This window comes from Akebia trifoliata, chromosome 5 (assembly GCF_017979445.1).
Source record: "Akebia trifoliata isolate Shusen 1 chromosome 5, ASM1797944v1, whole genome shotgun sequence".
Taxonomy (NCBI): domain Eukaryota; kingdom Viridiplantae; phylum Streptophyta; class Magnoliopsida; order Ranunculales; family Lardizabalaceae; genus Akebia; species Akebia trifoliata.
The window spans coordinates 35,046,451-35,073,216 of record NC_141379.1 but is presented as its reverse complement, the minus strand read 5'-3'; the positions used below and the strand labels follow the sequence as shown (position 1 = coordinate 35,073,216).

General features: G+C 36.0%; 3 protein-coding genes across 3 annotated transcripts; 1 reads left to right on the top strand and 2 right to left on the bottom strand.

Moving 5' to 3' along the window:
* On the bottom strand, positions 1–6,614 carry LOC147402573 (importin subunit alpha-4-like). Its single transcript, XM_086444271.1, has 10 exons — positions 6,258–6,614; positions 4,137–4,233; positions 3,951–4,042; positions 3,712–3,843; positions 3,402–3,587; positions 3,125–3,288; positions 2,554–2,632; positions 1,167–1,295; positions 662–789; positions 1–578 (listed from the first exon to the last, which is right to left on the bottom strand). The coding sequence occupies exons 1-10, from the start codon at positions 6,471–6,473 to the stop codon at positions 200–202; spliced, it is 1,602 nt and encodes a 533-aa protein (XP_086300397.1). The 5' UTR covers positions 6,474–6,614; the 3' UTR covers positions 1–199.
* A 4,514-nt stretch (positions 6,615–11,128) lies between these two features.
* LOC147402572 (protein REDUCED WALL ACETYLATION 2-like) lies at positions 11,129–19,976 on the top strand. The gene is made up of 16 exons (XM_086444270.1): positions 11,129–11,358; positions 12,913–13,004; positions 13,962–14,105; positions 14,218–14,274; positions 14,363–14,435; positions 15,289–15,447; positions 15,861–16,010; positions 16,101–16,356; positions 16,434–16,555; positions 17,111–17,197; positions 17,284–17,372; positions 17,472–17,534; positions 17,719–17,775; positions 19,015–19,111; positions 19,205–19,363; positions 19,676–19,976. The coding sequence occupies exons 1-16, from the start codon at positions 11,326–11,328 to the stop codon at positions 19,676–19,678; spliced, it is 1,641 nt and encodes a 546-aa protein (XP_086300396.1). The 5' UTR covers positions 11,129–11,325; the 3' UTR covers positions 19,679–19,976.
* A 1,144-nt stretch (positions 19,977–21,120) lies between these two features.
* LOC147402571 (putative pre-mRNA-splicing factor ATP-dependent RNA helicase DEAH2) lies at positions 21,121–26,582 on the bottom strand. Its single transcript, XM_086444499.1, is given in 9 exon segments — positions 21,121–21,608; positions 21,763–21,881; positions 22,000–22,238; positions 22,467–22,592; positions 23,342–24,426; positions 24,506–24,708; positions 26,003–26,200; positions 26,203–26,277; positions 26,520–26,582. Coding segments are annotated over 9 exon segments (2,247 nt in total). The 3' UTR covers positions 21,121–21,469.
* Between the last annotated feature and the right edge of the window lie 184 nt (positions 26,583–26,766).

The following is a 26,766-nucleotide window of genomic DNA, read 5'->3' as shown; positions in this document are numbered from 1 at the left end:
TTCTGACCGATCGAAAATCTTCCTTGCTATATTCAGTTGAAACTTAAAAGTATCGATGTGAGAGACAGACAAAAAAACCCTGACTCTGTCACCAGGAAGACAGTATCAACTCATTAAATTCAGTCGCAGAAACTAAGAACCTTAAAAGCAAAACATAAGAAAAGAAAACACAGTAAAGACTGAAAATCTTATCCCAAGTTCAACCAAATTTGAAGCCACCTGAGGGAAGATCGGGCTGGCTAGTTCCAAAATTAAAGCCCTGCTGAGCACCAACCACACCATCTTCAATATTCTGTTCTTCATCTTCATCCTCGATCCAGTATCTCTCCAAGATCTTCACAGCCTTATCGTAGATAGCAGTGTTGTCATGGCCTTGTAGATTCTCAATCTTATCTAATCCTTCACAATCGTCAATCATCTGCGCATATATGTTCACTGGAGTCTTCCCTGATTCTTTATTAGATTCGCCCACCTTCAGAATATTCTCAAGGCCCTCAAGGCACACTGTCACAATTCTCGCATCCGGGCAAATCAGAAGATCACAAAGTGGCTTTATGCAGCCTTGACTTGCCAAAAATCTGCAGGGGCATCAATATCAAACATTAACGAAATGAGAAAAGAAACTAAAAGAATGGATGGGAAAGAGAATAAAATCACAAACTGAATCTGCTCAGGGGATCCTCCCGAGGAAGCATTTGAGATAGCCCATGCAGCCTCCTTCTTGACATCAAACTCTGCTTGCTGGAGTAGTAGTACAAGAGGCAAGATGATGTTCGAATCGATAACAGCCTGTTTCATACCAAGTAAAGGAAAATAATAAAAATAAGTTATGCTTCACAAATAACAATGTCAACTCAGTGTTACATTCGAAGAAAAACGTGGAAGCTACCTCATTAGATAGCTTGTAAGTTAAAAAAAAACATGGATGATGGGAGGCACATTGTTTGATCCCACTAGCTACTTATTTTCTCAATCAACAGTCACAGATGTAAGTATCCTTCGAACCAGGACTAATTTGTGCCCATTAATAGCAGTATTATCTACCATTTTGCTTGATGTGATGACTAACAATGCCAGATATCTAATATCTAGAAGATGATTTTGATATCCTTGCTTAGGGGAAAAATACACAGTTTGTAAGATAAACAAAGTAATGGGTATTTTACCTGTATCTGACCTTTATTCCCAGCTGTGATGTTTGAAATCGTCCAGCATGCTTCTTTTTTAATACTCCTTTTGTGATTTTGTGTAAGAAGTTGATGGAGGCACGGAAGCACATGATTGTCAATTATAAACTGAAAAGATATTTCACAAGTTATACTCTGATCATGAGAAAGATAATAGTGAAGTAAAGAACAGAGAAATGGTAAAACAGGATCATGTTGCCAACACCATTATTTGGGATACAACAAATAAAGATGATGATGATAATGACAAAGGCATGCTCATGCCCCCATACATGTGTATACAAAGCATATACAAGTACACCAAATCTGAACTAGCGAACAAATTTTATATGCCATCTGACCATGAGCTCCTAAATCTTCCCACCTCACCCCCGGCTGAAAAAAGCCAATGGTATCCTAAGATGTGTGTGTGTGTGTGTGTGTGTGTGTGTGTTGGGAGAGGGGGGGAATTGAGACCTATATACATGCTAAAATGTAGAAAAACAAGAATTGAAGGAACCCACCTCGTTTAGAATCATACCATCAGTTTTCTTTTGTTTTGTGCTTTTGAATTACTATAATTAACCACACTTGGGAAAAGAAAGGAAATATACAAAGACATAAACACAATGGATAACGGACATTAGGCACTGTTTGAAGTCTGGGATTGTATAGCCATGAAAAAAACATCATTAAGGGATTACGTTACTGCCCATATATCATATTCAAGAAAATGATCTTCCTTTGTTGAAGACTGTCACAGGTTAGTGGCTCATATGGAAGGGCACAAGGCTGAATAGAGCAAATCAAATGAAGAAAGAAAAATGTCAATAAAGGAAGAACGCATCCCTGCCAGAGTGGTGCTGACAAATGTTAAAAGTGGTTATTGTTAATGCATAAACTACGATACACAACGTGGGATCTTTCCAAACACCAAATCCCCAAACATAGACGACAGAAATACGAAACAGCAACAGCTGCATCCCTCAGGAGCAGTTCTCCGCCCATAGTCAAATTCAAAATATCATATGTCCAGAAAACCCTTCAATGCAAATGCCAACTTAGTATTACAGAATTCAATTTAGTCAAAGAACTACATGAGATCCTAAGTATGACCTACTCGGCAATCTTCCAAGACTTTTGATCGACCGAATTTCAAGTTGAAGCTTTTGGCAGCCAAAGAGGTCGACTAAAGAAAAGTTCAATGTGTGGCATGAACTGCGAGAAATGACTGGAACCACCTAATTTTTTAGCAATGAATAGGCAACTTATGCATGAAAACCGCACTTCAATGGAAACAGACCAAAAAAGAGATCAGAGTGCAAAATATTTGCATGCCCTGATATCAAAAAATTATCTTGTACAAACATGAAGGTTTGATAAATACCTGAGTCTGAGAATCATCACCAGTGACAATGTTTCCCACAGTCCGAAGAGCAGGTATAATAACTGTAGATGATGGATGACTGGAGGAAAGTAAATATCCCAAAACAATGAAGATCAAGAACAGATCAAAATCCAATATCAAACCAAAAAAAAGAAAGGACATGATAATCAATGTAGATGAGCAAAAATGTCAAAATGGTATCAAAAATGACAATATAACTAAAGGGTTGGGATCCATTGACTCCTAAGAATGACTCATGAAAAAAACACATGAACCCAACCCTTTAAACACAAAATCCAATGGTTGAGATTTATGAGTATCTCTATCACAAATCTCGGAGATACTTATCTCAAGGATAAATCTCAACCATTGAATTTTGCATTTAAAGGGTTAATTTCATCTGTTTTTTTCATGAGTCGTTCTTAGGAGTCAGGGGATCCTGACCCAGAACTAAATTACTCTACCTAGCAGACGAAATGGTAATTACAAATGAGAATAATCCCCATTTTTTTGTTTTTTTTGATAAGTAGAATAATCCCCAAATTTGAAAAGTGTGCAAATATAATCTTACAGGAGAAGCTCCACTAGCCGCGGGCCAACACCTGCCTCAATGACAGCCTGGATTTTGTCATTAGTGCCATCAGAAAGATAGGACAAAGCCCAACAAGCATCTGTTAAAACCTCTTCATCCGTTGAGTGGATAAGGTGCTGAAGAGCTGGCAATGCAAGCTTCACCTGATACAAGTAAGGAGAGAGAAATAAACAAATTAACATTTACAAATTCGTCACTACATCTACAAAAAAAAAATACCATAAAATACTGATAAAGTTTACAATTGTCTCCAGACCTGCTCAAATTGTGCCGGTGGCTTGCCACGACAGAAATTAGATAAAGTCCAGGTAGCATTCCTTAGCATGGATAATTTTGAGTGTTCATTTAACTGAGCCAGTAATGGCATGAGTGCACCATGGCTGAGAACAAGATCTCTACAGCTTGGAGAATCACCGGCTACATTACCCAAGGCCCATACAGCCTATCAAAGACGTAGGTAAAAAAAATGTGAACAATCAATCAATAGTTCCAACAAAGAAGATATGTACATTTCCAGGTCTCTTCACCAATGATAAGATCTAAAAGAAAAGAATACTAGACTAAACCTGCTCTCGAACTTCATCAGTTGAAGAGCTAAGAAGTTGCACAAATTGTGGGACAGCGTTATGATCAATGACAACTCGAGTGTGCTGTGAAGTCCCAGATGCAATATTGGTCAAGGCCCATGCTGCCTCAAACTGCGCAAAAAGGCTAAATTAGACCTGATGATGGTTAAATTACACAGTTCCACTGCATAGAGTACGTTAGTAAAAGGGGGGGAAAGCTACAAAAGGTTTGGCCATACTTGTAGTGGAGGCAGATCATGCCTTCCAAGAAATTCCACCAACCGAGGGACAACACCAACACTGATTACCTCCTCAATTGGAGGATTGCGCTCTGCACAAATACGTCAACCATAATTCAACCATTGAAGAAATGAAATCCCGAATTAAGAAATCCAGATATTCCAATGAAAGCAAAGCATACATACCAATTGAAAGAAGTTGCCTGAATTTAGTGGTTGATTCCAATTGCAAAATAGGATTATCAGACCATACTTCTTGTACCATCACAGAAAGACTTTCCAACTGTCGGAAGAAACCAAGAACTAGAAGTGAGCCTCAAGAAATTATTGATCTAATGCAGGTATAACCAAATGGGAAAAGTTAATAACCCAAATTTTCAAATAGATCCCCTCTTACTCTTTTACCTCATCTCTCCAGATATCAATTTTGAAGTAGATCAATCATTAAACTTTCAGTAATTTGTATTGTCACAATAATCTATACTAGGTTAATTTTAGGAGCAACTTGTTCATTTTTGTGCCAAGTAAATCAAGGGCACAGAGTAACAGTAAACCTGGCAACAATTTCGTTGAATTTCACTCAAATTTCTTACAGTTTGGAGTCAGCAGGTCTCCCATACATGAATACTTCTACAATTTCTCTGATAAAGCCTTTTTTCTGGTAACTCCATACAATTTAATCTATTTTTTCCCTAAATATCTTACACTGCAATAGCCCACCTTTCTTTAATCTTTTCCCTAGTTAATCTAATCTTTTTTAGAGTGATTTTGAATGAAACATATGGTTGCAGCCAAATGGGTGAAAGATTTGTCCGCTTTGTGATGAAATTGGAGAGGAACCTAGTGTGCGCGACTAACATCTTTCCTTTTCATTAGATAATTTTGGTTTTGTAAAAAAAGAATGAATCGAACATGTAAAAAAATTTGCCTCCCAAACCTTAGAGACCATTGTACAGTAAAGCATTAATTCCACAATATCAGCCCTGCAACAATATTTGAAGTTCGAATTTTGTACCTTGTTTTTACCTAAAAGATTGATCAAACTTGACCAAGTTTCAAGTAAATCAATGTGCAATTCTAGGTCACATTAGGAAGGCCAACTACTGAGAGTTGCAACCCCCAAATCGGATTCAACTCTCGTTTTGTAGGGGTTGAAGAAGGGATTGGTCCAACATCAACTCAACTCCTCATTTTGCCTTACCAGTTAAGAAAGAAAATAGACGTGAGAACTCATAGATTTCTGGATACTTAGAATCTTATTTGAGTCTTTTATCCCCCATACAAATGAGGAAAAAGGGAATTTTGATTGATATAAATGCTTAGTTAGATAACAATAAATGCATACAAGTAAAGGTTCAATTTTTGCCTTAGTGTGTGTTTGGTAACACTTCTGAAGTTTGAATGGAGGTGGTCCACCTTTAAAATTCAGACTTTAAAAGTTTTATTTCCATTTGTTTTGGTTCAGATTTCAAACTTCAGAACCAAAATTCAGAAGTTTTGAACCAACGATGGAGGGATGCTGGACAAAACTTTTGAAATCTGATTTTTTTTTATTCCTAAAATACCCTCCTCAAAACCCTGATTTCTATCACTTATCATTTCTTTATACGAACCCTGAAACCCTTATTTCTAACTTTTCTACCTCTCCTTCCTCTACAACTGTGTTGTCAAAGTCTCTCCCCTTTCTCTCGTTTTGTGTTCGAAGACCCTATATTTTTCAACTAAAAAATGAATGATTGTTTATTGTTTGAGTATTACCTTGTTGGAATATAATTTCTCAAGTATGAATTAAAATTGAAAACAATACTTTTGGAGTGTTTGATGTGTTTGAAATCGAAATTAAATGTGTAGATGGTTTCATTATGCATAACATGTTATGATTTTCGGTTGATAATTTATTAGAATTACAAAAGGGTAATATTGTCAAAATGAGCATTATGTTTTTAAAAAAAATTTCTTTTTTTGAAATTCTATTTGTAACCAAAAGCTTTTAAAAATGATAAACAAACTTTTTCAGAATAAGATTTCAGATTTCAGGCTCCAGATTTCAGAAAACAGACTTCAGACTTCAGAAGTGTTACCAAACATACCCTAATGTAAAGTTTCTTGTCTATATTACAGAGACTATCATCAAATCAAACACCGTAAAAACAGTCCAAAGTTCAAGAATCAATCGATCGACAATCTAAAAACAACAATTACAGAAGTAGAACCAGAATGCATTATAGGAAACAAGATTAGTGAAAATCTGGAAGATAGATTAATCGATCATCGAATAAATCAGAGATTTAGACAAAATTGATGGACCTTTTGCTCGATCCCGATAGGGTCTTGAGAAGACTCCACGGATTGCTGAGATTGGAAAAGGCCTTCTCTGCGTTTCTTGAGAAGATTGTTCTCTCGTTTGTTCTTCCTGATCTCGACGAGATTGTCTTCTCTCCTTCGTCGAGCTTCATCTGCATCTACGCCTGTTTTGTAGGATTTCTTCCGAATCTCAGATCGAGATGTGGGACGAAGTGACATTGTTGCTCCAACTCTCTTTCTCTCACAGTCTCTCTCTCTCTCTCGCTCGCGCTCTCTGTGTTTGAAAATCTTTCCACAAAAATGAAAAGATATATATATATAAAATAAATGATTGATGGATGTAAAACTGTGGAAACTGCTCTGCGACGCCGCCAATCCCAAATAGCCGCAGGTTCTGTTAAGTTTGTTCACAAAAATGCCCCCACTAGATTTCTTTGGGTTGGGGTTGTAATTAGTTTAAGGACCGGACGACTAGGCTATTTGCACCCACTTTTTGCTGATCTCATGCATTTCAACGCTATTTTTTAAATTACTTATCACACCCGCTTAAAAAGGGTTAATTTTTTTTCGATAAACGAATTTTTTATTTGATTAGAAGTTAATGAAAGTTTATATTGCGACTCGGTAAGATCTTGCCGAATCCTTTTAATTAGATTCAATATATTCCTATGAAATTTATGTAGAAGAATTTGGTACTAACATATTGAAATAAATTTCATTGGATTTTCTTTTTAAGCTACTAAGGTTTTTAAACAACCCTTAGATTAGGTGTCGAAGTTTTCATGATTATTTCTAATTTACTTTGTAAATTCTAAGGGTATTACTTCTTATGCCATGAAATCTTTATTGAAACAGTAATTTAAAGTTGGTGCAGATGAAAAAAAGAAGAAGAATGAAAGAAAGAGAGAGGACCACTGTACAATTTGAGATAGTGAATGAAGGTAGTAAAGTGTGTGGGACAAGGGAAAATGTGGGTGCAAATAGCGTGCCCTTAGTTTATGTATTGTGTCCTTTAAGAAAAGTTAATATTTACATACTATTACTCCATGTGTACCTAAGCCATCGAAAACTCCTTCCAAGTCATTACGATATCAATAATAAGTCATGATGAGCTTGACAGTACAAAACTAAATATCAATATAGTTTTTTGTACGAGACTACACAAATAGAAGCCTAGCAAGCTCCGACCCCCATGTGTACCTAAGCCACTGAAAACTCACCCTAACTCATCAGACAATATCTATGATAGGTCATGATGAGCTTCATGGCACGAAACTAGATATCAATAGAGTGCCTTGCACGAGACTGTGCAAATGGAGGCCTAGCAAGCTCCCCCTCCCCCAAATCTAACACACATAAGGTAGGAGGGGCCTTGTCATCAACACTACAACTTTTTATCCTACTTTTTCATAGTGTAATGTGAATTTGAAGTTGGTTTACAATCACCCTAATCTGGGACAAATCCCTAAGGGTGACCCCTAAGGAGGGATTTGAACTCAAGACCTCTGCTTCGTGAGGCATGGTCTTGGCCATCTCACCAACTTTTGATGGTTAGAGCGTAGAGATATGTGATTATCCTCAACATTCTTGTTTTATCCCAAATATTGGATTATATGTTTTAACAATAGGGATTTTTTTTTTTTTTTCACGAGTCATTTCTTTTGTAAGGAATTATTGTGCTGTAATAAACAAAATTGACATATTAAGGGTTCATTATGTTTCCATAGGATAAATCACAATGATTGGATTTTATATTTTAACAATGTAGAATTCATAATTTTTCACGTTAGAATAAAACATAACCAAAACTGTATTTTTATTAATTTTGGTTGTTGTTAAGAGTCTAATGACTCCAATACTTTTTTCTTTGATAAATTACAAATCTACAACAAAGGCCTTCTTGGGAGTTTTAAGTGAAAACAATCAAAAGTTCTTCTATTTTCAATCTTGAGTTTCGATGACAAGTGTCATTTATGGGCTGCATGATTTCATTAATAATTCAATTTTATATTATTTATGTTTGGTAAATGTGCTCAACCAATTAAAAAATTCAAGGGGTTTTAGAAATGATGGTGAGATGTGAGGAAAAATGAGACTACGTAAAAACAACGCTAATGATTTTTGGACTCAAAATTTTTCACTCAATCTCTCATTGGTTGACGTGACAAGGGCACAAAACCGTTGATCAAAATCTTGTGTATCCCAAATAAAAAGATCTATGGTTATGTGCCCTTACCACGTCAACCTTGTACAAACAGAGTTGAAATTTTTTAGTCAGAAAATCATGATTCTTTATACAATACAAATGTGAGGCTAGTGTTTCCTTTTTCGAGAAATTTTGATCTTGTTAGTCTAGGAAATTAAAGTTTATTAGTTGGACTTCGAGGAGATTTCGATTAATTTAGTCTTTGGTAGTTCTGAACTAACCTATGTCTTCGGTTTGAAAATAAGGGATTATCCTAAATACCCATGAAATCTCTTATTTCCTACCCTATGTAAGAGGAGAATTATAACATCAAAACATTGAGTTTTAGAAGGGGAATGGGTTTGTCATGCAAATTTATCGGATGAAATTTCAAATAATCCAGTCACTTGTTAAGATCATGGCCAATAAATTCTATTAAGTATTTTAAAAATCCAAAAAAATTATCCGATTAAGAGACTAGTCGATTAAATTGATGAATTGCCAACAAATAATCGTAGAATACAAGATCACCCTCTACACTCAACTTTTGTTCGACATTCAAGATTCAACGAGAAGATACGATTTTGTGTGCATGTGTGTGTTGGAGATGATGAATTTGATAATAAAGTCAAAAATATCATTTACTTATTATTCATCTATATTTTTTTTCTTGATTATTTTAAAAAAAGTTTCATGAATTATGGACTATCCATGACTATGAATCGTGATAAAAAATAAAAAATAAGAATAATGTTGAAGTGACCTCAATATTAGATTTCACGTCACACACCCTGACATGAAAGTTTATGGGAATCATAATTATTTTCCTTGAGATACTCAGGATGGCCCAAAATAAAGTGGATCATCGAAACTCAAAGTGGATATAGTTGGTTGCAATCCGATCAAAGAATTTGATTCTCAAAACCATGACCCCACGCGCAATGTGCGGCCACGTATTTAGTCGGTTCTATGTGGGCCCCTGTATATGGTGCAGCCACTTGTGCGGTATGGTAAACCATCATTTCGAGTGCTGCCGACAATTGACATTATATCCTAGTGTCCAACTACGAACTGCCAGTGCAGGCATGTACTTGAAGATCAAAATATCATAATTATGAATTACATCAGACGCTTCGATTGCGGTCCACATTATATTTTCATTAAATAGAAAAATCACTATGGTTCCTTCTTTTTTAAAATGTTTGATGGATAAAACAAGGGTCAAATGCCTTGACATTGAGTCCTTCACAATGGTACGGTCTGCTCGAATATTTAGAACCCATTAAATTAGCCTAAAAATTAACAAGAATAAAGGGTAAATTAGTAAGTTTATTATATCATATTTAATTATTATATATTTTTTTTTCAAAAGACCATCCCCATTTTATTGAATATTTTATATCCCATTTTGTTTTCAAATTGATGAAAAACACTTGACCTCGTTTTTCTCTTGTGCACCATTATAAAATCACTCAACGCCTTCGACTTTAACCTCCAATTAAGAGACTTTTTATTTTTGGGTGATGATATTCTAATAAGAAAGTCTTCAGTCAGTCAATACTCAATTGAAGTGGTATGGACACGGAATCAAAGATTTATTTTCTCAAGATACATAACTGCACATCTTTTATATGTTAATCGAGTATTGATCGAGTGAAAACTTTCTAATTAGAATATTATTACTCTTTTAGGAGGGCAAGACACAAGATTTAAAGTCTTGCTTTCACATAGTTAGGATTTGACTCGTTAAATTCAATTTCGATCGAATTTATAATTGATCTTTAACATGAAGGGTCAAAATGTGGATGAGATTATACTTTGACAAAGATTAAAAATTAATCTGAACCTTTGTGAATTGATCTAGAGTTTAATTGACTTCAACCCAACGAGGGTGTTGATTGATCCGCCTCTTTAGGATTAGGTTAGGGGCTTAGGGCTCATCCAATCTCACGATTATAGTAATAAATACGTAACACTGGTCTCATTAGGGGCTTATAGCACCATATAACATTATTGACTTGTGATTTTCTAATTCTTCCTCTAACAAACTCTCCTGACATGGCTATGCATAGAATCATAGATTTTTTCCTTGAGACAGACAACTACACATTTATAAGTGTCATTTTTTGAGGATGTGTATTATGTATCTCAAGAAAATTTATAATTCTATGCACGATCACATCAAGAGAGTATTGGGGGACTCTCTAGGGGGTCATTCAACAGCATTAGGTTGTGAACAAGCATCATAAATGATTGTATTATATGGTGTGATTTACAATAAAAATCATCCCATTTATAATGGTATGATAGCATACAAATAATAGGGAATGGGAGGAGTGCCACCTGCCAACGAAATAACGACGGAATCGGATTGCAATCCTACTCCTGGGACTACAGGATTCCCTCCTCCTTAAGTGAAGGTAGATGAGAGAATAGAAACACCTGTGCTCTTCTAAAAGACGGTGATATTTCACTCAAAATAAAATATAGACTCATACGACCGACCGTCAAACGTACGGTTAATAATGGATAATTTTCTTAAAGTTTGCTCAACACGAATCTCTAGGAAATCCGGGTTTCTTCTTCCCATCCCAACCGTATCTTATCTCACACGTCGTTTGAAGGCAAAATAGTTCCTTCCCGAAATTAGGAATTTACATCCCTCTCGACTCTCGTTCATCCCGTAATCTTCACCTCTCTCTCTCTCTCTCTCTCTCACACACTCACACAAAACCATTAAAACTATGGTGTTTTGTTCAAACTGATTCGTTTTTTCTGTCAGATCTTAGTTTACCTTCGATTGTGTTTCAGTTTTTCTTTGTAATGCTCGTCGATTCACAAAGTACTCTGTAAATTCTTCATTCGAGGCATTTTTTTCCTGCAAAAATGGAGATCTCTGGACCTATAACTCCTGGTCAGGTACAAGGATTTGGAGGTTATTGAAAATTTGTAGTTTTTAGTTTCTATGCTATCAGATCTTGCATTGTTTGAACTGTTTATTTTAGTTGAGTAAACATGAATAAACTAGATGAATCCATGAAATCATGGAAGTTTATGAAACTTTACTGATGTAGTTGTTCAAGTGCTGATTTTTTTAAAAATGATCTTGATTTATGTTACTCTGGTCGTTTCGGAGCTGAAAATAGTGGTATTTCTGCAAAAAATATGTTCATTTGTGTTTGTTGAATTATCTATTTGGATCACCTATTGTAATCGAGAATTCATGGGCGCAAGTTACGGAATTAGCGATTATTTTCTTCTTTGAAATGTTTACAGGAATTGTTGAAAAATGTTTCAGCTTGAATCAGTTTTTACATTCTATTTGCAATCATTGTAAGATTACTGTTTGGTGTTTTTGGGCTTTAAGACACATCATGCATTGCCGATCTCTTAAGTTTAAGACATCCACACCGCCTTATTCTCTTAGAAGATCCATGTGGAATATCCAGTTCTATTAGTTCTATCAGTTTGTCAGTTTTTTTCCTGCTCGTCGGAGTTTCATTTGTATAATTATATATTGGATTTTTCTACAAAGTTCGCAGGAATTTGGTAGTTGTTAGTTTGCCGGTTTGAGTGAGATCTGATGGTGATTGAATTAGTCCATGGACCAATCTGACTTCTAATAGCATAGTGTGGTATTCTTAAATATTAAGATGCATTTGCTTGGTGTACAATCATGAGGCTTATTTACTTCTTTAAGGATAAGTTGGCAATAATAATTTGAGTTGTGTAATCCATAGAAGATGTCTGTTTCTTTTATTTATTAAGAATATCGACTCATATTTATGTATTTCAAGTTGGATTCCATGGTCACTTGTTTGAGTTTTTGTACCACGATCCTTCAGTCATAATTTGATCCGGGATACTGACGTGTGTAGCTGTATCTACTGAATATTTATTAAATATTAGTTCACACTTCATGTATGTAGGGAGTTCTATATATATATTTTTCTCTCTTTTCTACTATGTAGAGGTTTTCTTAGAATGCTTGATGTGAAGGGAAGTTGAACATTCATTCGACCTATAGGTTTACTAGTTGCGATCTTTTTGACCTTTCGAAAAGGGATTTCTATGTTGCCGTTTAGTACTGCTTACATTTGGAAATATAAACAGTACATTGAAGAGTCATCCCTATCTGCAGCCATTTTTTATAGGTAGTCAGCTGGACCAAAAAGTGTGCCACAGGGCATTTAGGGGTGTCAAAAGTTTTTAAAGCCATCAGTAGCAGTATCTAGGTCATTTGGAAATTTCATGAACTAATTCACATAGTAGAAGTTGATGCATCATGAGATTGATAGTTCTAGTGAAAAGGGCTCTCTCTCTCTCTCTCTCTATATATATATATAATTTGTACCCTGCCATGTTTTTGGTGCTTTTCTATTAGGCATTTTAAATTAGTCCATGATTGACGTAATTTTTTGTTGCGTTATTGTTGCATGATTGACATAATTTGGAAATGTGTATTCATCGCAGGTGTCATTTTTCCTTGGAATCATCCCAATATTTGTAGCATGGATTTATTCAGAATTTTTGGAATACAAGAAAACTTCAATTTCTTCCAAAGTGTGAGTTATCTAATGTATTTTGGAGATTATTTTCTTCCCATCCATTTGCAAACTAGTTACACCAGCACTGATTTGCCTTTTTAAATATAATTTACCTCACTATGAAAGTGGTTGATCTTTGTCCTGAATTTATTATGCAGCCACTGCATATACTTCATGATAATCTGAGGGGTGTCTTTTTCAACCTTTTGTTTTCTGACTGTATCCCTCTACCAGTCAATGGAAGCATTTCTATGAATTTCAGTGACATGTCATTTCATTTGGTTTACGTTTTATTAGACTCAACACCAAATATTGACTGGCATGAAGTGACAAAAAGTGTCGTTTAATTCACCAACATCCAAAACAAAGTTGATGCATTTTCAAAGTAGTGGCAACAGTGTTTTTGGGTATTTCCAAATGCATTTAACATATGTTATTGGTGGTACTTGTTTCTCCAATGTACATTGTTGAAATAGATGTGGTGTTGCCAATTACAACAATTAATTCATTCAAGATTGTCATCTTTGAAAATGAGGCCTTATTTAAACTGTATGGACCATGTTTAAAGTTTCATACCTTTTATCCATGTTTTTTTTTCTGAGGCCAGAACGAAACATGATCGTGAAACATTGAATGTTTCATATTGTCTTGGAATGTTTCGGTCGAGAGAGTCTCGGTTTGTTTCTCGACCGAAACATTTCCTCAAGAAAGTTTTAAACCTGGGTATAGAGTCAACATACACTTGAAACATATGTTTTATGACCTGCTTAATTTTATGCACTTATGGTGTATGTGAAGTATGATCTAGTTTTGAGAGCTGAGATACTGGTTTATTTTATATACTAATCCCTTCCACAATTATTTTATGTCGAGCTTACAATTGAGACTTGAGTTTTATTAACAGGCAGAGGGTATACTTCTCCAGTTTACTGGTACAGTCTGATTTTGTTATTGACTCAATTTCTTTCTTTCTAGTGGAAGGAATTCTGATGTCAATTTAGTTGAGTTGGCCAAGGAAACAGTTGTTGAAGATGATAGAGCTGTTTTATTAGAAGTGGGAGGTCTACAATCAGCTTCCCCTAAAATTCACAGTTCATCTGTCTCATCTCACCTTGTCAGGTTTGTAGCTGGAACTCTGTTCTTGAGATTATGTGCGTGTGTGCTGGGGGTGGGTGTGTTTTGCTTTAGCCAGGATAAGTGATATATGCTCCTGTGTTCTGGATCTGTTCAGATTCTTTCTTATGGAGGAGTCGTTCTTGATTGAAAATCGATTGACATTAAGAGCCATGTGAGTGAAGTATCTCTAAATTACCGGGATTATTTATAATTAATAATTCATAAGATTGTGCTGGCTGATTAAAACTGTTGATTTCCAGATCTGAATTTGGTTTGATTCTGGCTTATTTTTACATATGTGATCGTACAAATCTCTTTGGGGAATCTAAAAAGGTACTATTGCTTTCCTTTACTAGTTTTAGCTCCTCATTAATCTATTCATTCCTTTGGTTTCTTTGAGAAAGTCCAATGTTATCGAGTGTAGCATGTCATTAAACATCTTGAAAATTTTATTCGTCTAAAAAAAAGGAAATCTAATAACGTGTAAGTTTTTATATATCCCGTTTTTTATTTGTTTATGATTTTAATGTTATCAACTTGTACATGGACACGTGTCATGGTGTCCGACACAAATATGAAGTGACAGAACCACTGAACCCAGTGATCTGGAGTCACATCTTTCTTCTTTTTGTTTTCTTTGGTTAGATTGAAACCTAAGAGTTAAATTCATTAAGAATTGTTTTGATTTTTTGAACTAGTTTACAATAAGGAGAAATGTATTTGCTTGAGTTATTCCCCATATTATTTGGATAAAACTCCATTGATTATGATATTTGCGACAGTTATGACCTTTTGTTAGACTGGAAACATGTCTTGTTTCTTTTAAAAAACAGAAGTCCTGAATCTTGATATAATCCTAGGTCGAATCTAGCTTCTATCCCTTGATAGTGGATGAATGACCAAGTTTGTCTTATTCTAATTGGTTTATGCATAACCGTCTCAAATACTCTTGAAAACTTTTGTCACTACCAATACAAGTTTCTTTTAATATTTGACCTGCGTCCTTTTAGTTATTACTCGCCGATTTTTTTTGTATGCCCATCATACTCCATTTTTTTTCCAGTTTTCTGTGGGTTTACACCAATTAATTCAAGTTTTCTTAGGCGTGCTTGGATGTCATTATCTGGTCACATAGTTCAATATTTTTTGGCAGCTGACTAGTTGTTTTTGTTGACCATCACTGCAGAATTACAATCGGGATCTTTTCCTATTTCTCTATTTCCTTCTTATCATAGTTGCTGCGATAACTTCTTTTAAGATCCATCATGATAAGTCGCCATTCTCTGGGAAATCCATACTTTATTTGAACAGACATCAGACTGAGGAATGGAAAGGGTGGATGCAGGTTGGTATTTTATATCATGCTCGTATGCTTATACCTGTCCTCATTGGTTCATATTGTCATGGTTGATAAAAAAAATATTTATATGCTCATTTTGTCTTAATATTATATATTTCAATTAGAACATTAATATATTGGTTAGTAATTTAAAACATAAAGATATCTATAGAGTTTCTTTGTAAAGGAATTTTTTTTTGACCAACTTGAGTGGATGATCATGCCAAGTATCAACCAGTTTTCTAGACATTCACGGTGTTAATTTTTGTATTGCACGAAACACATTTTCCATGAGATTATTTGGTGCTGTGCAGTTGAGTGCCCATGCGTCTTGAATATGAACTTGTGATGCAGATTGTGTCTGTCAGTTTGCATGTCACAGTATAAAAGGAGTCTTACTTTTCTCTGTCGTTTTCCAGGTATTATTTTTGATGTATCATTACTTCGCTGCATCAGAAATTTATAATGCAATCCGCATCTTTATTGCTGCATATGTGTGGATGACTGGATTCGGAAACTTCTCATATTATTATGTTCGGAAAGATTTCAGCCTTGCAAGGTTTGCTCAGGTAACGAATATGTTAGCTTTGTAATCATGCTTCACTTCATTATCGTTCCATTCCTAACAGTTAAAGCTCCCTTCTCGTTGAACTGACCAGATGATGTGGCGGCTTAATTTCTTAGTGGCATTTTGCTGCATTGTCCTTAACAACAATTACATGTTATACTACATCTGTCCCATGCACACCCTTTTCACTCTTATGGTGTATGGCACTCTTGGTATTCTTAACAAATACAATGAGATTGGCTCAGTCATTGCTGGAAAAATTATTGCCTGCTTCTTGGTGGTTTTTTTGATCTGGGAAGTCCCTGGTGTATTCAGTTTGGTTTGGGGACCATTTACGTTTCTTCTTGGTGAGTAACATGCATGCGAAAGGTTTATTTTCCAGCAACTACACTTGGATATTGCTGAACCCACACAAAAAATGCAGGTTACAGTGACCCCGATCCTTCAAAAGCAAAGTATCCCCTCTTGCATGAATGGCAATTCCGATCGGGGCTTGATCGCTATATATGGATCATTGGAATGATATATGCCTATTATCACCCAACAGTAAGATAACACAATAATAATTTCTCTTCAGACTTTAAAGTTGTTGGTTTTATTTCCACATTTTTTGTGTGCTCGAGTTAGTGTCAGGTTGAATCTACACTCGTTTCTTACTCCCAATCTTTACTCCTGTTGGTGAGGCCACACTAAGATTATGTCTGACAATCCAACCATACAAGTGAGTTGTAACACATATGGTGGTTCATTATTATCAAAATTAAGTCCATTGCAACATTAGTCACCATTAAAATTTGACTCTGGTTAAATGGATGATTTATCCAGATTTTTAAATTTCACGTTTTCTTTCCAAAAGGTTGGGAATTTTGGAATGGACTGACTTTTGTGAGGTTGGGTTCCATGATATAGATAACTTATTGTGCAGTTTGAATCTTCAGCATGATCTTCATGTGGTCCCTAGCACTAGTAAGAAATGAGAGTTAAAAACATGTGATAGATTTAACCTGACTCTTGAGTTATGCAATTGTAATTCTGGTCTAACTTGCTTTTAGGTTCTTTCTTGCATGTGTCCATTAATTGTTGGAATTTGTGTTGATATAGGTTGAGAGGTGGATGGAGAAACTGGAGGAAACGGAAGTTAAACGTAGAATATCAATCAAAACGGCTGTTGCGACTGTTTCTTTAGTGGTATCCTATAAAATCCTGTAATATCTGTCCAAAAGATACTTCCCCCTAAATTTCCATCTCTGATGCATGGTTTTCTGTTAATTTAGGTGGGATATCTGTGGTTCGAGTATATATACAAGCTGGATAAGATTACATACAACAAATACCATCCTTATACATCATGGATTCCCATAACGTATGCATTTCTTTCACCAGTGAGTTGACATTTTTGAATTATTTACAAGGTTTATCTTGTCACTAATTTACTTCTCCCTTTTGATTTTTTGCTGATCAGTGTTTACATTAGTTTGCGAAATGTTACTCAGCAGTTCCGTTGCTACTCTTTGACCCTTTTTGCGTAAGTAGCCTGGATTTTAGCCATCTTTTTAGAATGATCTCCCATTTGACTGGTAACACAGATACCGCAGACACCAATGGGGAAAGTTTGTGACTTCTAGCAATTTTTACTTGGGATAAGGCTTTGATGATGCTGATAAAGTTTGAACAAGTTTTGATATGAGTTTTGTCATGGGTATTTTTAGGTGGCTTGGAAAGATTACATTGGAGACTTATATCTCGCAGATCCATATCTGGCTGAGGTGTGCACAATCTCATCTATTTTTCTTTCACATTTTATTATTGTTAGTGGTGTACTCCACAATTTCATCATTAGCATGCTAGATTTTATGCATTCAAAATTTTAAAACATAACTTCAACATACTATGATTTTTCCCAATAGGATCTTAATCTATCACATATCTCAAACACACTATTCATTCAATGTAAAACGAGTTAAGGGTACTTACCTTGTGCCACTGTGAAATCGTTGATTCAAGACGTTGGAGGTGTGCTTTTCGATCTATGTGTTCCTCGAAGCTTTCGAAACCCCAATCAAATTGGTCCTTTCTTCTAGACTCACCTCCCCCCTTCTCTCTATGTGGATCAGCTAGGAATCTAGTGATCGATGGATATTAGTCTTGTGAACTCTCTTCTTTGTGCGTTTTCTACAATTAGTACGTTCTCTATATGTTGCCAATATGGGATTGCTGATCCTCTTTTATAGATGAAGGTTGAGGGCCTAGAGTTATTATTTTAGTAAGTTTCCTATCCATCAAGGTCTCTTACTAACTTTAAAGAATATTTATAATTCTAACAATATTGGGACTCTTTGATATTGATATCCATTATATATATAGAATCCTTGTGCAATTAAATAATTAAAAACGTGAGGTCAATGGGTCACACGTTATAGAGTTCTAACATAGTACAGATCAATACAGGCTTCAGTAAATTTTAGATTGTGGTTGAAATAATTTAATAGATTCTTAACTTGTAAGACATGGAAGGTGATTTAACATCCACTCCGCAGTTCCTCTCCTAAAATGTTCTACATCTAAGTTGGAATATATCTAAGATCCTGCATAGTTTATCTGTAAACACATCCTATAAGTGGCTTAGTTTTATGCCCAATGAGGGGGATTCACACTATAGTGGGTCCCACCTAGAAGGTCTTCTTGAGTCAAGACAGACTTGATTGGGCAGATTTGTCCGAATAAATAAGGTGAACATTTGGGAAAAAGGGGGAAGTCTGTAGGTTTGATGTTTGACAGGTAGGAAACTTATTAGATTTGGACCCCCACAAATGATTTACCCCACCTCTCCCCAGAACTAGGTTGGATCCACATATAGTTAGTCCTAATTATGAACCGTCTGATCAATGATTTCAGTTTTCTTACTTTTTCCCAAAAATGAGGATTAATTTTAATTTTTGGGGAGCAATGCGACGACTTTACCCTTTTTTGGATTTAATTTTAAACCTCGTTATACAAACTTGCAGATCAGGTGTGCCAGATGGACAACCAAAATGGTTGCTGTCTCTCATCCCAGACTACCCGATGCTGAACTTCATGCTCACTACTTCCATATACGTTGCGGTATGTAAAGAAATAAACTTGAAATCCTAAGGAAGGTAGAAGGCTAAAGATAGAAAATGAAATCATGGAGTATCCCACTGGCTTTGCTTGCAGATTTCATACCGGTTCTTCGAACTGACAAATACATTGAAGATCGCTTTTGTCCCTAGTAAAGATGACAAGCGTTTGGGGCACAATATGATCGCAGCAGCTGCAATCTCAATTGGCTTGTACTCTTTATCCTTTGTGTTCCTACAAATTCCTCGGATGATGGTAAGATTCTTATAGCGATCTATAGATTTGAGCTGAGGCAGATGGAGTCCTATTCCTATATGCATTGTATGTCTGTCATCTGTCTTATATTTCTGGTTTACATTTAAGGATTACCGTGGAACTAGAGTTTCCTCCTCATGGATCCATATGTGAAAAAAAATGGGGTAGATAACAAATGACCCATGATATCAATATGCCTAATGAAACAATTTCTCTTTCCTTTAGTGCTTTGTTTTACATTATCAAGACTATTTTCTTTAGTCGTGAGAATTTAGCATCACTGATTTTTTGTCTTGATGTTTCTGTTTAAAGTAACGAACACAGGGATGAGAAGATCAAAATGTGAGGAAGACTGTGCATGAGAGATTCTCAGTTTGGGGCTTATTAGCAGCGAGAAAGCTATAATTGTACAATAGAGACTGAAATGAGATGGTCAATGCAAATTGGCAGCCATAATTGGTGGGAGCCAAGATTGATAGATAACAGGTCTTGTTAATAGTACAAGTAATCTGTGCTACTTATTTTGTATATGAACGCACCAGTATTTGGATTAAGCCTCCAATTGAGGTGGTGTTTTGGTTCAAGTATTTTATACCTGTCAGCTCCCATTAAATCGTTTTTTTTTTTTTGTTTGTTGTTGCGAACTCCTGTTATTCTATGGTGGTGGGTTTTGACTCTACTTGTACAGCACAGGCAGGCATGGGAGCATTAATATTCTTGAGAAACAATTTTTAAAGGGTAAATTCTCAAATAATTACAAAAGTTTTTGGTATTTTCAAAGTGTTGCTGATGTCGATAATTTGATAAATTTTGTCGGTAGTTGTGTTGTGTCAACACATGTTCGATATTTTTGAAAATTTCAGTAATTATTTGGAAATTTACCTCAGTGTATAATTTCAGTAAGAGAATAAATAAATAAAAAACAAAACCCTCAACTTTTTAATGCTGTAGATCTGTAATTTCACCTAAATAAGAAATCTTGAAAGAAAACTCTCTAAAAATTTTGGATTAAAAGAAAAGAAATCAGGAATAGAAATGATAAATCTCTTGAAGTGATTGCTTAAAACTTTAGTTGGTCTCAGTATCTTAGTATTTAGAACTTGAGGGTGTCAAAACACTAGAATAGGGAAGAGATGGACATGGGAAGCAACCAACAATGTGGAACAAAGGAAAGAAAGGAGGTTGAGCTTCAAGAATCAAGTTGCAATGAACGGAAAGGGGATTAACCATTGGGAGTTCGTAGCTAGAATTTTAGGCTTACTGTGCCCAAATATCAACACACTCCTCTAATGTTATCAAAATGTCAACATGACCTATCATTTTTTATTTATTTTTTTTCGCAACCTTGATCTTCTCTTATAACTAATGGAAAATAACCTCAATGGTCTCATCATCATCATCACCAACACCATCACCTATCCAAGAGGTTGTAGATAGACTGATTTTGAAAATAGAAAAAAATAAAGGTTTCCAAATCATATAGGTCATTTTCCATTAATTGATAACAGAACACCAAATCTATTTCTAAGGGAAATTTTACCAATTTGAAAATGGAGGTACCACAAATATTCACCAAAATGTGGTCCAAGCACGCTGTGAAAAAGGAAGGGTTCTGCTCCTCCCAAACTGAGGAAGACCAACTAAAGTTTGACTGGATTTTGTAACAAAATAAGTTTCAGTCGGTCGGTATACAGTTATGCAAAGTAACCACCTTATGATTTTAAAAACAAAAAAAAGGCAAAAAAAATCAGAGTCTATTGTGAAGGATAAGTTGTAAATTGAGTTCTTTAATTAAACTCTAGTTGTGTATTAAAAGCCGAAATACAATACAAGCTAATAAGGGGCAGAAAAAATGACAAGAAGCTAACTCCCCCATATGACACATAATCCAGAATGAATACTTTTGTATAGCTAAGTGCACACATACCACTGATCACCTCTTTTAGGGTCTTATTAGCTCTATATTCTACACTGCATTTCTTGACAATCAGTCACCCTTGAAGGGGAGATGCAATGAGGAGAATGGATTGTGATGATCATGTCTGCAAACAACCTCTCCCCGTCGCAGATTAAACCCATCTAAAGTAGTGTGGCCAGACAAATTAATCAGACTTCATTTCCTCTTCTTGTTCTCCTCCCCCCCTCATCCTTCTCCTGCTTCCTGTACAGCTTCTCAAGAACACGCCTGGCCTCACATTGAGGGAAATTTTTAAGATCATAATAGTGAGGTGCTATGTCTACTAGCCTGTAAAAAACTCAAATCAGTCCAAGCCCCAATATTTTCAATTTGCACCATATCATAAGTGCAATAGTAGACCATAGAGTTCAATGTAAGATATAGCAGAGCAAACTAAATTTTAAGATAAACCCAAAGTCAATATGGATATGCAGCTTCTTACCATTCCCCACGAACATCAGTAACCGTACGAATAAAATTCCTGCTAGTAAGGACATATTCATTGTAAATGACCCATTCAGGTTTGTGATCCAGGCAGTTTGAAGGATGAAGGTCAACCACCTACAAAAGCAAAATCAAAATCAAACAGAGAGAAGTAAACAAAGCTACCAAGAAAACAAAGAAGCTAAATGAGGAAATTCAAACAATGAGAGATGAATGATCCAAGAAAATAAACTACCTGATTGTCTTTAACAGTCAAATAGTGTTCAGTACGCTCAAGATGAGCTACCTGCATAAAATAGCCAGCTAGCATAGCCTTTCTTATGTTGGTATAATAGTAACGGCTGCTGAAATCCGTGCTGCATAGCTTGAGGTCAAATCTGGCCATGATACGTACTAGTTGTTGCCTTACATTATCAGCAGACTTCAGTGCCCTATGATTGATAAAATTATCAAAACACCACTTAGGATCTTCATCTGCATCGTTCCATTTCAAGAGCAAATTATAAGATACTAAACTCCATGCGAACCAAATAATTAAATTAGAGATATTCTATTGCCACACCAAGTTTTGCTAACGCCACCCTAATCCATATGTAAATCACCAAAGAATTAGCACACATATTGGGGTGTCATTAACAAAAGTTGGTGTGGAGATAGAAGCTCTCTTAAATTATCACAATGATCATCAAATTTGGCACTCACCGTTTTTCTTGTACGCGTGATATACATTTAAAAGCGTTAGGTGATCACCATCGATGTGGCCAAACTTAGCCTTCGCTTCGTCTGCAGCTTTCTGAGCTTCCTTAGGCCGAACAAAGCAATTGGGTGCTAAAGAAAGAAATTGTTATCACAGAGGAGGGCCACGGTAGGTCAGCAGATGCACAGAGAGGATGACACCATTTTCTCCATGAGAGAATACTGAGGAAAGGCAGCTAAATGCATCACACCTCAAAGTTTCTATGGCACATAATAGCCAGTGGCATGAAACCCAACCTGGGAAAATGCTGATGACAACCTAATTGGACAGAATATACCTATGTTACTGGGTTCACTAACATAGAAGTAAACCGCGAACTGGTACAAACAGAACCAGTTCGATGTATGGTTCATAGTGGGTTCGTCAAAAACAGGGAAACTAACGAACCCCCTTATTATGGTGAATTTTATATACGTCCCTATGGTTTGGACAATATTAGAGATAACCCTTATTTTAGAAATCCCAAGATTTGGTCATACCCCTTTGACTATGAGATTAATATAAATGACTTAAATATCCACCACGAACTCTCTACCAGTTGGGTTCATTCAAGAGTGGCGAACCACGAACCGCGAACCCAAATTTGAACCAAGCAAACAAACAAGCTAGGTAACATAGGAATAAACAACTCTAAATCTGTACATGTACTTGAACATAGACAAGAACCAGGTCACAAGTCTTGAATCATACATGTACATATATAATAAGGGCACTCAACAACACATGCACGTGTACAGTAGTTCATGAAATGTGGACAGATAAGACCCATGACAAATAAAACTAGAACCTACCCAAAGTAACAGAAGATGTCCATACATACCAGAGAGCATAGCTGAAATCGAGAGGATCTCATTTGAACACTTGAATCCAGGACTAACAATAAGCATCTTCGACATTTGAGGATCCAAGGGACACTCGCTCATCATTTTCCCCAGCTTGGTTAAGTTACCCTCATCATCTAGTGCACCCAAGTAGTTCAAAACCTCTAATGCTCGCATTAATGTCTCGGGAGCAGGAGGATCCATAAAATCAAAATGGACCAGGTCATCAATTCCAAGTTTCTTCAAGATGAGAATTGTGTTTGCAAGATTTGACCGTAGTATTTCTGGATGAGTCTGTGGCTGAAGATCATTATTAAAACTTCTCTCAGTATAGAGTCTATAACATTTCCCCGGTTGTGTTCTTCCGGCACGCCCTGATCTCTGGTGAGCACTTGCCCTTGATATAGGTGCAACCAACAAAGATTCTACACGCACTAGTGGGTTGTAAACTTTTTGTTTAGCAAACCCAGGATCAATAACATAAACGATACCATCAATGGTCAGAGAAGTTTCGGCAATGTTGGTAGACACCACAATTTTCCTTCCAGGAGGACCACCCTCCTTCAATGGAGGTGGGGCGGGCTCAAAGATCCTCTGTTGCATAACTGGAGGAAGTGTAGAATAAAGTGGCACCGTTTTCACTGGTCCCACCTGATCACCAATATTTGCTATTTCTTTTGTTATTTTTCGGCATGCGTCTTCTATCTCTTCTTCTCCGGTAAGGAAAACAAGTATATCACCGGGAGGTTCATGCATGTGTATTTGCATGACTGTCCGAATTGCTGCTTCAAGGTAATCCCTCTCAGGTTCTTGTGTGTATAAAATCTCAACTGGATGAAGTCTTCCAGGAACTTTCATGAGTGGTGCATCACCAAAATAGGCTTGAAACTTTTCGGCCTCTAGGGTTGCACTCATTACTACTAGTTTCAGATCGGGCCTGTTTCTCAGTACTTCTTTCAGAAGCCCAAACAAAACATCTGTCGCCAAAGTTCGTTCATGAGCCTCATCGAGAATTATTACGTTATATTGTTCAAGAAGTGGGTCTGTCATGGCTTCCCTTAAAAGCATACCATCGGTTAAGTACCTGCCACCATCCATATCACAAATGAATACCCAAGAAACCAAGCAAGAAAATAACCTGTATACAAGCGAGACAAAATTACTTCAAAACTGTTTTTGCACTACTGCAATCTTCAAAACGGATGCTGTAACCAACTTCTTCACCGAGTGTTACATCCATCTCCTCGGCAACTCGATGGGAAACAGACATTGCAGCCACTCGACGAGGCTGGGTGCAGGCAATCATCATCTTCTTGCATTTTTCTGGAGTCTCGATATTAATAGCTTCAAGAACAAATTGAGGAATCTGTGGAACAGTGATGCCTTGTCAAATATCTAGGCCAATCAGCTTAAATCATTTAAAAAGTCATGACATTTTCCACGTGTAATATGTATCTTTCTGATTGATTTTAGGAAGGGAAACAATTCAAAAGGTTGAACCATGCGGAGAGGGACAAACAATCAACTTTTTTTTACTCTTTTCAATACTTGTGTGAAGGGATAAAAAAGCATACCCAACATCCCACCATTGTATATTATGAATCTCTTTTAGCACAAATCGAACTGCAAAACTCTTCCCCATGCAGCCCTGCTGGGAAGCATTATTTTTTTTTTTTTTTTGAGAATCATGTCTCTCAATAGGAATATTAACTTCTTGTTTCTTCATGAGCTTGCTAGTCTACTCTATAAATAATATATTTCTTTCAAAGAAATGTCCAATTACTCCTCAAACTACAATTTCTAAGTTTCTGAGTACTTGCTCGGCAGCAGAACACTGTAAGGCTGAATGGCATACATCAAAATACACAAGAAAACATTAATAAAGAAACAAACAACTTCTCCAGATTGGTTCCATCGTGCTTTTGAAATTATTTTTGAGTTGTGCAAACTACTCCATGCTATAATTTCCATCCAAATGCACCAAACATAGAAACTCAAAACTAGTGCCAACTGCATTTTAGATCTGTTCAAAATGCCTCCTTTACCTCTTAAATTATTTGTTTGCAAGATTTTTAATTTTTGATAAGATATAACTTTTATTCAAAGAAAGAAAATGTTCGAGGAAATCAACCTTATAACAAAAACAAAACTAACTCGAACACAACGACTCCCACCTAAAAACAATCCCTTCAAAGAAAACACCTTTGAATCCTATAAAAAGTTTACACCAAGATGAAATTGCAGAATGGGTATTCCGTACACACCTCATATAGAACTTTGATATAAGCTTCAAAGAACTACAACACTTCAAAAGTCAAGTAATTACACACCTAATCATGAAGAAAAAGGACCTAAAAACCACTAATACTTCTTAACCAACACAAGAAGCACAATTATCAGGCAAAGATAACACATAGTGATCTTCCCCCACAACCCACATCAAGTTCTAAGCTTTCAACTATCTCTAGTCTTATTTTTCAAAACTACCCAATTCCCATGCGTCAAATTAATGAAAATTGGGAAAATTTAGGGGCTTTTTAGACAAACCTGAGTCAAGTTCTATGCTTTCACTCTCTGTAGTATTGTTTTACAAAACTAACCAATACCCATACGTCAAATTAAAGAAAATTAGGTAAATTTAGGGGTTTTTAAAGACAAACCTGGGTGGTTTTACCACTACCAGTTTCTCCAACCAAGATTATTGTCTGATTAGCCTTCAGAACCTCCAAGAACTCTTCTTTCTGCAGCCACACAGGCAGTGTCTTTCGTTTCTCCAGAATTTCATAGTAACGCTGAGTGTATGGGCGTCCGTTCCACGAGTTAGTGTCCGAACTGTGAACAGGGCCACCATTCATCTTTTAGAGATCTTTGCCGATACAGACGTCTCGTCCACAACGTCAAAAGAGCTCACCTTTCTGCTCCTCTCTGCCAATATCTTTCAACTCGTAAAATTCAGAAACACTAAAAGTAGTTCGAAATACGTAGACAAGAAAAGGTTCGAAGGAGTCTGTAATCCATCAAACATATTTAAAAGGGTCGATATGTAATTTTTAGAAGATTATACAAATGGGGGCATAGAACGATCAAAGAAATGAGATCAAGAAGATGAGCTTCAGAGCTTACACACTGTAATTGGGGATTCAGAAAGTATTATTTGCGAAAATTTCCTGTTTAAACCATAAATCTGAGATTTTCAAGATCTTCTGACTTCTGCCTCCCAATTTTTGGAGAAGATATCATGGTCCACAAGTGTCAAAATTTATTGAATAATTTAATAAAATTTATTTAATTGAATTTAGCAACTTAGCGTCTGTAGCCCAACGGTTAAAGAAACTTCACTCTTAAATCCGGGTTCGACTCCCGGCAGACGCAATTTTTTTTTTTTTGTGCTGAAACCTCAAATACAAATTCTAATAGAAAAATA

Coding starts and splice junctions, on each gene's coding strand:
- LOC147402572 (XM_086444270.1), top strand. CDS start 11,326: ATGGAGATCTCTGGACCTATAACTCCTGGTCAG. Junction 14,106..14,217: donor GTCTCATCTCACCTTGTCAG/GTTTGTAGCTGG, acceptor GGATCTGTTCAG/ATTCTTTCTTATGGAGGAGT. Junction 14,275..14,362: donor CGATTGACATTAAGAGCCAT/GTGAGTGAAGTA, acceptor GTTGATTTCCAG/ATCTGAATTTGGTTTGATTC.
- LOC147402573 (XM_086444271.1), bottom strand. CDS start 6,473: ATGTCACTTCGTCCCACATCTCGATCTGAGATTCGGAAGAAATCCTAC. Junction 3,588..3,711: donor CTGATGAAGTTCGAGAGCAG/GTTTAGTCTAGT, acceptor CGTCTTTGATAG/GCTGTATGGGCCTTGGGTAA. Junction 790..1,166: donor GGAATAAAGGTCAGATACAG/GTAAAATACCCA, acceptor GGTATGAAACAG/GCTGTTATCGATTCGAACAT.